The 10,738-nt window shown below is 45.4% G+C and overlaps 1 protein-coding gene across 10 annotated transcripts in view; it reads right to left on the reverse strand.

Annotated features, from left to right (window-relative positions):
* CACNA2D4 (calcium voltage-gated channel auxiliary subunit alpha2delta 4) overlaps positions 1-10,518 on the reverse strand; it is a 132,854-nt gene extending 122,336 nt beyond the window's left edge. For all 10 annotated transcript variants that reach the window (XM_074871689.1, XM_074871683.1, XM_074871686.1 and 7 more), the window contains exons 1-2: positions 10,127-10,518; positions 4,825-4,906 (exon numbers count right to left, since the gene is read on the reverse strand). In XM_074871689.1, coding sequence (XP_074727790.1) covers positions 4,825-4,906; positions 10,127-10,302 — 258 coding nt within the window. In that variant the 5' untranslated portion in view covers positions 10,303-10,518. The remainder of the gene's footprint in view (positions 1-4,824; positions 4,907-10,126) is intronic.
* Between the last annotated feature and the right edge of the window lie 220 nt (positions 10,519-10,738).

Consider the following 10,738-nt stretch of genomic DNA (forward strand, 5'->3'; position numbering starts at 1 on the left):
GGGTCATATCTTCAATTAAAAAAAAACAAGGCTCTTTACTTCTCAATTATTTTTTAATGTGCTTTTGACACATTGACAGGTAGATATTAATAGGGTAAAAGTAATCATGAGCAATCATGAGCAGTCTGCTAATACCATACACACATCTTGCCCTGAGAACTCAGAGCTGGGAAGACAAAAAAACCCCAAAAACCTTTCTGCAAAGTTTCAGCTGGCTGCAAGGAATACACCAGGTTTAAGCTCAGATGCCCTTTGAGCTTTTTTTCCTACAAAAAAAATACACCAAACCATTTTGTATCTGTATTCTCACCACTAAAATCTCCTGCTATTAATGAACATTCACTGCAAGAGTTCTTAAAGGTGGTCATTGGAATAGTACCTGCGATTTCAGTACTGTTATCACCACGGTTGAAATGTATTTCGAAATGTACACCATGGCTGAAAGTACACAGCCATTGTCAACACAGGTGCTTGTAGCTGACCAAGATTAACCTGCACAACCTGAGTTTAAGGTTCAGGTTATCAGATCATTATAATTTACAGAACACTAAACAGCTACAGGCTTAGGAAGACTGGCTGGAAGGATCCGATGTCGAAAAGGGGCCAAAAAGTTAACTCATCTAACAGAAAATATTTTCATATTTATCTAGTACTTAGTATTCCCTTAAAACAGCAGGAGCAATTCATTAAGATTCTCCTTCCACAGAGATGGGGGTGGCAATTTAAAAAGGGAAATATCCAGGATTCAGTACCCTAAGTTTTATCTGCAAACAGAGATATGTCACCAAATAGATTTTCTTGTTCCCACCTCCATGAAATTTAGCCCATTGAAGTACACAGTGTTGCATTAATCACTGCTAGTGAAGCTATATTAAGAGTGTGAAAGACATTCCTTTCATCTTCACCCAGGAAAGTGTCTTGACTGAACTTCTTTAATTCGTCTGTTCTTTGCTGTGTAGTTATTTGTAGTGCTTTCTAGTAATTACATAGCTGGAGCCAAGCCCTGATGTCCTTTCTCAGCTCTATCCACCAGAGAAGGCAATTGGTATCTCAGCTACAGGAGGAATCAGGGGGTAATACTCAAACACTTCTAATGCACTGTTAACACAGTAGAAAAGTTAAGTTTTTGGTCTGCTGAAGCTGACGGTGTCTCTGTCACTCAGAGGCAACCCCTCAGAAGCCCAGAACCACCATGGGGTCTTCCTGGCATGGCTGCCATTGGTGGCCCCAGGCCTTTGGTCACTGTCTGCAAACAGACCTAATAAACCACAGGTTCAAACTTTCTGTTGCTTAGCTCTGGGAGATGTTTCTGCCCTCTCCCTACTCAGCCTTTCACATTGCCTCTTTACTCCAGCTCTATCACCCACATCTGTCCTAGACCCCAGCCAGCATTTTAGTACAGATCCATCATCTCTCAACCAGGTTTAAGTGCACAAGCTTATCTTAACCTCTGCTGCATAATGATCAAGAGAATAAAATGAATGCTTCAGCCATCAAACCAAAGCCACTCTTCAGCTTTTGCTACCTCTGCAAGGTTTAATTTGATGATACCCTGACTGCTTGGGGGCTTCCTCAAAGCTCTCTGATCCAGGGTGAGAACCTGCCCTTATGGATTCAAGAGATGTCTGGTGACTCACCAGGTCTGTGGAAACAATAAAGCCTAGTAAGAAATTGACCATTTGGGTTTGCAACATGGTATTAGGGTTCTTCTGGGGGAAACAAGCCACAAGAACCCCAAAGAAAACCAAACTCAAAGCCACTAAAGGAAGTTTACACTAAATATTGAAGAGAAGGTTTACATGTAAACATTCTGTAACTGAAAAATTATGGCTCTCCAAGCAACAATAAGCTGGTTACTTCAAGCCTATCAGGCACAAGGGAGATGAAGTAAGATATGAAAGGTGCTGTTATCTCTCAGTTTGTATTTTCTCAAAGGCAAAATGCCTGTCGACTTAAACAAGCACCAAGGAAGGAATTGTCTGCCCTCTACACTGTGCTCCCTGCCCTTCTGCTGATCTGTGCATACTCATGCACACAGAAAAATATTTTATGTGAAAGAGAGACAATGACCCAAAAAGAGGAAGGTGCCTGAAGAACACATGTTTGGATTTCCAGACTTCAGTGCATTTGGCTCCCCAGGCCTGACTTGTCCATAGTCTGCACTGGTGTGGTGATTACATAAAGCTATTTGGGGTCTACCAAGGTGCATCTCATGGGGCATGAAAATGTTGCCTAATAGTAATCTATATACTAATAGTACTGTGTTAGTAAAAGATCCATCTGCATCCTCCTAAAGCTGTCCTTCTGCAGCACTATAAGTGTCAGGGACACAGAGGGAGCCCTCTAGGATGGTCCCTGCTTTGGGATGCTGATTTGCAAGAAGGTGGCAGACCCAGTGCTTGCTAAAGAAATGGAGGCTGAGAGGACTGAAGAAGTAGGTGCTAGCTGGTCCTCCCTTATTTCCTTAGTCCCAGGAAAATAAGGGAACATCCTCGGTACTACTTGCCTAGTCCCAGGGAAATAAGGCGAAATGAAAGAGCTCGAGAAGCGGGACTTGAGGGTTGAAGGGTAAACTTCAGCTGTTTAAAGTGCTTAAATGAAGTTAGGGCAGGATAGGACGTCCATTTAGGAGATAACCCTTTATTTGAGTATTAAGAGAGCAAGGCTGGATCAAGCATCCCCTGCTGGAAGTGGTGACAGTGAGCCACGGGTGACACTGTCCCACTTAGGGGTGTCCAGAGACTGTGCAAAACACAATTGGTCTGTGCTGCATCCAAGCCCAAACACACACAAGAGCAATCCAGACACCTTCCCCTCTCCAAGAGGAAAACCATGTGGACATGGACTGGGGCAGGCAAGTGCAATTATTTTATAAGGCTGTCAGACCACCAGGGAAATATAGCTCTGCCTTGACATGAATGCTAGATTGGATTTGGTTACATTCAGGCTTTTTTTAAATCAGAAAATAGTTTTCTTCACTTCCAGTGAATTACACCAAAGGCTGATAGAGTTGTGAATTTTTGTTCAAGATCTGGTTGCCATGACTGTCATTTTTAGTGTTACTATACTAGCATCTACAGGCCTTATATACCCCCTGCCCCAAAGAGATCAAGAGCCCAAGAGAAAACACACAGTGTGGACAGAGGGAGGTGAAATGGTCAGGCTCAACATCTCCAGAAGGCCAACACAGCACAGCTGTCTTGACATTCACCTTGGTGCCACATCTGCCATTCTTGGCCTCCATCATTAACTTTCACAACACTGGTATTTTCAAGCTAACCCCTGTTCTCCTTAGTCCCACTGACTTTTGGCCCTCAAGGAACATGAACTCACTTAATCTGTTAGAAATAGCCACAGAAGCAGTGCAAGTTGGTGTGTTGAAGCACACCTATACAGCAGACAAATATCTATCAGATAACCCCAATCTGTAACTCCTGCCCACTGGAGCTCCAGCATTCATCAGAGATGCCTTAGCATGTCACTTCGCCTCTGGCAATTATCACTTGGGGACCCCATGGAAGAATAAGCAATGCAGGAGCATCATCAAAACTGCTAAAAGCCAAACTTTTGCCTGCATCTATATCCCACCGCAGCTGCCTCATGATTAGCGCGTGAAGTACCTATATCAGTGCCGTCAGCTTTTTGTTGCACCTAAGAGCTGATGATCAGTATAGACCTTTGCGATGGACCTTGAAGGCCTTTCTTGACCAAGCCTAGCAAAGGTGATGCTGCAGGAGATGCTCCCTTACTCCAGAAAGCAGCACTGTGGGGAGAGGGAAGTAGAGGGCTCAGCAGCAAGGCAAGACAAGGCAAACGATATCCAAATCCTTTTTTGCACTGGAATATGGGTGTTAGTAATAACACCAGGACAGAAATCGGACACCTAGAAGGCCTAAAAGGCAATGCATAGCTTGTATTGAAGAGAAGAATCAGAGAAAGAGTAAAGGAAAGTAAGCGGATGGCCACATGAGGTGGAGATGTGACTGCATCCCTTCAGATGCACTCAGGAGTCACCAGACCCCCTGAACAGCACTGGGGAGGTACTGATCCCTACAGCCCTGATGCTGCAGTGCAGAGGCCACCAAACCTGAAAGAGGGGCAGCCATTCACCTCTGACCTCAGAAATCAAGGTAAAACAGAGCAACTTCTCTACAGCTGCAGATGGGACCAATCATTTAAAGCCCCTGGAGCTATACCCTTTAACACTGGTAGAGAGTTTAGTGCAACAGTGCCTGTTGTTTGGTGACCAAGCCAAGCAAAGTTCTGCACCTCTGGAAGATCACAGCTTCCAGGGCACCTGCCTCAGAGATCCTGTTCAAAGAGTTTTAAAGGCACAACTCAAAGAATTTATGAGTGACTGGAGGAAGACAGATGAGGAAGCAGAAAGAAACAGAAGTGCCAGCTGGAGAGCTGCAGGAGGTGATGATGAGGTGACAATGAGCAGGTGAGTGATGCACAGGAGGAGAGGGACTGATACACTTAAGAAGGGAGAATTGAAGGGTAATTATGGAAGGGCATGAAATGATCATCAGAGGGGAAACATGAGGAGTACTATTAAAGAGTATTTTTTAAAAAATGGGACAATTTAGGTGGCATTTAGCCACAGCTAATGAAAGGAGGAAAGGCATTAGATGGATCCCTCTCTCCAGTTCATGGAGAATGGCCACAGGACATCACTCTGTACTTATGGATATGGACCTGCATGGTTGTGAAAGTTAGCTGGAGACCTGTGTATTTTGCTTCCTTCAACACCAGGAGGAAACCTTGGGGGCCTACATGGGGAGATGATGAGAAGCCAAGGGAACCCTCGCAGCTTTTGCCTACCTTCTGCAACAAGAGAGAGCCTGAATACTTAGTCACAATGGAGTACAGCTCCCCACCGAAGGCATCTGCCCAAGACTTCACCCTAAAAAGACAACAAAAGGAAAATCAGTGTTAATAATTCAAAGTCAGCAGAACTGCTTCCTTCTTTAGACAGGGAAAACTCCATCTTCTCGAGTATGAACCCTGCTGTATTTCTCTAAGCCACTATAGTGACAATGTTTTCTCCCCAGACTGCTATCCAGACAAGCAGTGAGGCAGGAGGCAAGTGCTGTTCTTGAACATTCTGCCCAGGACATTGGTCAGCAAGGTGAAACACTGAGTTCTACTGGTCTCGGTTGTTACATTTTGACTCAGAGTGGAATTTGTCTCACCTAACTTCAGAGGTTGTACATTTGGTCTTAGATATCATCTGATTTCCTCTATTGTTAACAAAGTGAAATAAATAGCTCTTTGCAGACACCTATTTGTCTTCACTGATTGCAGACAGAGCCTGGGGTGAAGGGCTAGACACCTAATATCAAGACTGCTGAAGAGAAATAAGTGTCAGACTTGAAAGAAGTTGTCAAGATTCACCCCTTGGATTCAGTTCCTAGAGCTGTGTGGGACATAGACTAAGAAGCCAGACAAATTCACTGCTCTCAGTGGAGTTACTATAGCTTGATAATACCAGAATAGATTATGCACCTCATCATTGTAATACACTACTTGCATTTGTGCCATCCTGTAAATAATTGATGATAGCAATACCACATGGAGAACATAAGGATGTTGAAGAGCAGCCTGAACACTGAGCCATCCAAATCAAAATAGATGGCTTTCATAATTGACAGAGCACTTCATCAGAAATCTGTTACATGATTCACATTAAGCAGTTCCACCTACATGCAGTTCCTTCAACAAGGATTCACTTAGGAGAAATTTATTTAATGAAATAAACAGCCTTCTCCACTTACCAGAACACTTATTTATGGGGTGCAGAGCCTTACCTATGATTTCCAGTAGATTTCTTCTAGTCCTAAACAGACTTTAACTTTAGGGCCTTATTTCCCAGTGCATTGCACTACATCTGTGACACAATATTACACCACCCTAAAGATGAACTCTGGAGTAAAGCCAGCAGAGCAATGGTGGAATAATCACAACAGCTAATTTTAGCCTAGACAAGCCTGTTTAGGCTCCCCTCTTGCAAATAGAGACAGATAGGCAGCTATAGAGGATGATTTGGCACATATAAGGCTTCTGCTCTGAACTACACCTCTCTCTACTGCCTATAAAAGGATTATAATGAGTGGGTGCCTTTTTTAATCACTCCTTAATTGGCAATGAGGCATTCATGTCTAACGACTGAGTGTGATCTAGCACCAGCTGAAGTCAATAAGAACAAGGCTTTTTTCTTTTTTTTTCCTTTTTTTTTTTTTTTCCTGCATTGTGTTCTGCATCTTATTTTGACAGTCAGAACTTTTATCTCTTCTTTTCATTCTTAAAGAAAAAGAATACAGGTATTTGCTAGGATACCAGGATTTATTGCTCTGTATCAGAGTTATTCTAGCAAGCCTAGAATGAAAGAGGAAACCAGAAACAGGACCCCATGAGATGCTTTCCTGGTTAATGTAGTGACTAACACATTTTGTCAGGTATGAGGATGTCTGAATCAACATTTAACTCGATGTCCATCTGCTACTGATGGTTTTATAACTTTTATGTACGAGATATTTTGTGCTGGTATTAACTAATATTCTCCAGTCTCCTCACATTTTACCGTAGAAAGAGAGAACCTAAACATGAAGTTTGGGATAGTAATTTTAGCAGGGAGGTTTATTTTTACTCCATTTTTCTCCCCCAAAAATGAGGTGTGTGTGCTTCTGGTCTTTCTGTTTTGTGTTGTGTCTGTGGCCATGCATGTGCCCCTATTCCTTCCAGCCCTCATCATTTTTCAACCCAGCAGCATGGAAGAGTCTGTGATATTAATTTCTGGCTAGTGGGTGTGGTTGGGCAGCTTCAGTGGAAAAATGCTATTATCAAGGTAAACATCCACAATACAAGCTTAGCAATGATCGGTCAGTAGAGAAGCCAGCCACAGACACAGTTTCATAGAAGATCCAGCCCTGCTGCTTGTGGATCTGCTTGTTTGTGAAGTCCTTAAGTCTACCATACTTGGGATTCTCCACTTTTGTAAAAACAGGAAAGGGAAGGTTGGTTTTTAGCCTTTGAGAGTGCAGCAAAAAAAGCCAAAATGTATGAACCTTGAAACTTCCAGTAACAGCAGAATTTGAGAAAAAAAAAAATCAAGGTTTGTGTAATTTCACAATTTCTATGCGGGTGCCCTGTGTCGGATGCTCAGCCCGGGAGGGCTCTCCCAGCCCACCCAAGGCAGCAGCCTCGCAGCCACTTCTGAGCTGCTGCTTTGGCCTGGGGGCTGATATTTCTGTTGGTCTCAAAGCAGAGGAGGAAGGAGGCGCAAAGGCAGGGGGAGAGCAGAGCGAGGGCCAGAGAGTGACAGCTTTGAAGGGCTGGTTGGAAAGTTAGGGGGGCACAGAAGAATGAGAGGGCACAAAGGTCCTGAAGGCCTGTGTGACAGGGCTGAGGAGTGGGTAAGTAAAAATATATGGTGGCATTTCATGGAAGTTGAAAAGGAGGCAAGTGAAGAGGCAGAAACATGATGGCATTAATATATTTAAAAGATAATTATTTGCCAGGGAAGGGAGAAACCTTAGAGTACTGGGAAATTAAGGGCAGCCTGATGAATTTAAATAGGTTTCCTTATTTTTTTCATCAACAAGTGAGAGAAAAGGTCAGTCTAAAATTCATCAGGTTGCAAAGAAATTCCATCTAAGGCTGCTGGCTCCATGAACTCAGAAGTAGATGTATAGAGGCAGTAGGGGCAGCCTAAAGAGGCCATATGATGGTGATCTTTATCTCTCCCACCAGCATTTCTCAATGTTGCCAGTACCTCGAGAAGCAAAGGCTGAGCAGCCAGCCTCAAATCCTCACCATCCTCACAGCTGCAAATACTTCTGTCCATGTCATGGCCAACTGATGAGCAGGGTCGTGGCCAGGAGGGAAGAGGAGGTGGTTTCTGTGCTGAACTTGCACCCCAGAAGCATTGCTAACAACTGATTGAGCAGATTTTTGCACCACTGAAGTTAAAGCTGAGTGAGCTTTGCAAAGATGTGAATAAGTTGGCAACAAACCAAGCACGGTGCAGCAAAACCAGGCACAACCTGGGTAAGCGGCACAGGCTGACTTAGGCTGGTGTCACTTAACTGTGATTGAATGCAGCTGGTGTTTAAAAGACTCTGGTTTTCTGTCCCCAAAACATCCCTGTGTAATCTATGGAGCAGGTCCATTTTCTGCTGATTTACTCCCTTTGGCCAATGTGTTCTTCTACTGAAATTTCATTTGTAAAGGGCAACTTTTATGTTTTAGTTAAATTCATGAGTGGATTTGAAACACCAGGGATTAATTTAGCTGTTGGTCTGGTTTCAGTATCAGGGGAGAAAAGCTCTTTTTCTATTGTTTATTCTTCATTCTTCTACATGAATAAGTTCTAAATTGTGCAAAGTGACGTAACCCTTTTCTCAGTAGTAAAGGGCTTTCACATTATAACCAAACACATCAGAAAAGGATTTGATCAGAGATTGCCTGCCTTTAATCCCTGCACTTGTATTCAGTGACGAAAACAGCAGAAAGGACAGGCTGGCTTCTTAATGCCACAGATTTCAAGGCCAAAAGGTATTTCCATGCAGTATTTACACTGGGCATGGAAAGTCGATTTTTATTTTGCACAGTTTGAAATTATCAGAAGTTGGATTTTATTCTGTGTAACCTCTGCATCTTTTTTTGTAAAACCCAAATTAGAGACACTTTGCTGAGGAAGGGCTTGATAGTGCAGCCAAAAATAAAATCGGTGGCAAAGATTCCTGAGATCGCCCTGGATAAAGTCAGTGCAACTCTTGGTAATCACGTGGGCTGTATTGGTGAGCACATCTGCAAGGGTCTAATTGGCAATTTTTGAATATAAAGCATTTTCTCAATCTCAGGAAAGGTCTTGAGCTGACTTTCATCAGTTTATCAGACATATCTCCTCTTGAAATGGGATGGCAGTGTTGTCTCCTCTCCAGACCAACCTGCTGTCCTACGCAGACAGACCTATGCCAGCTCCAGAGAAGCTGCCCCACAACAACTTTTACCAACCGTGGTGCTGACGTTTTTAATCTTGAAAGGATTTAACTTGCCTAAAGTTAACGAGGTGAAGTTTTTATAAACTGGGTTTGCTGTGAGCTGTTAGCTTCCTGGCGGGCTGCCGGGGTGGGCTGCGCTGCTGGTGGGGAGCTTTCCAGCAGTGACCGTGCCGGAGGAGCCACTTATGCACGCCAACGTGCATGCAGGCATGGGTGCCCTGCAAACTCACACCCAAAAAGGTGCATCAAGATTCCCTGCATGTGCACTAGCACCTGGACCCAAATGCACAAAGCATGACTGTTTACACTTTGCAGTGCAGCTCAGCTTTTCATTCCTATGCTCCAGAGCCATGGGAAGGGCTGTTATACCCTTTGTAGTAAGGTGGAGCAGGAACAAGCAAGAAAAGATGCCGTGGCCTCTTTCCTCTATTTAGCCTCTCCTTACTAACATCCCCTGACATCCACACACATGAATAAACATGTGTGTGTGTATTACCCAGGCTGTGTATGTGCCTATGAAGGCTTTTTTCAGCTGTCAGCGTACCAGACCAACGCAAGGGATCAGAGCTTAGGAGCTGCTAACCTTGCACTGCACAATCCGGATCTCATGTGTATCAGAGACGTGTCTTCACTCAAACACCCCGTGTGTATGCCTCCCACTGCTAAACTGAGGAGCTGCTAAACTGGGGCCACTTACATCTGCCTCCATGGCTGAATCTCCACAAGTTGCATCAGCAATGGGGTTTCATGAACATGCCTTTAAACTGGTTTTGCCTTCTGCCACCCAGTGCATTAAGCAGAGCATTAATAGATGTCAAAGTGCTTAACTAAAGAAGATGAGTATCGTTGCTCTGCTTGACGAATGGGGAAAATGAGGCATTGCATCTGCGCTGGACCTGGAAACTGAATCTGTGACTCCCGTGCCTGTGTCCCCTCCCAAGAGCCATCGCCACCATTGTAAGGAAACGCCACCCCCCCTGCAGCGACGTGCCCCTCCAGACAAGCCTGCACCCACAGTGCCTGCCACTACCAGGGAGGCACTCCCACCCACCTCCCCATGCCCACAGCATTGCCCACTCCACGCCAGAAATGCCCCATGCCAGAGAGAGGGAAACACTTACGTCTCCAGTGGGATCTTCGTCTGGGCCCTGGCAGAGGGCAGGAGGAAGAAGAACCAGAGCATCATCCACGGGACAGCCCAAGGCCCCATCCTCCATGTGCCAACCATCAGCAAGGGCACTGGCCAGCGGGATGTGGGGGTTCCCCGCCCTTCCTGCTGTCCTGGGGGGGGTCCCATGCAGCCCCCGCCATGCTGCCAGGCTGGGTGCCCTGCTGCTGTGGGGCCAAGCCCCGGGGTGACCCCGGCTGCCTCTGCCCCAGGAATGTCACTCCTGCTGCTGGGTGCTGTCAGGGGTCTCCTGCACAGGGCAGGTGGTCAAAAACCTGCTGGGGGCCCTCGGCAGCGGGCACCCACGGGTACGGTGTGTCTCTGCACCCCGAGGAGCGGCCGTGCCGGGAGGGAGCTCCGTGCTGGGAGCTGCAGCGGCTACATAATCCCCCACCAGTCCCTTAATCCTCTTGCCAAGCAGCAGCAGCCGCAGATTTAGGGAAGTGGAGTGGGATAAAATCACCCAGGATTACTCTGATTCCTGAAGACAGGTCTCGGCTTCTCCAGCCAAAGGTCAGGCCATGCCTGCTTTAAAGGGGTCACAACCACACCCCCCGAACCCCCT

Source organism: Strix uralensis, chromosome 5 (genome assembly GCF_047716275.1).
Source record: "Strix uralensis isolate ZFMK-TIS-50842 chromosome 5, bStrUra1, whole genome shotgun sequence".
NCBI lineage: Eukaryota > Metazoa > Chordata > Aves > Strigiformes > Strigidae > Strix > Strix uralensis.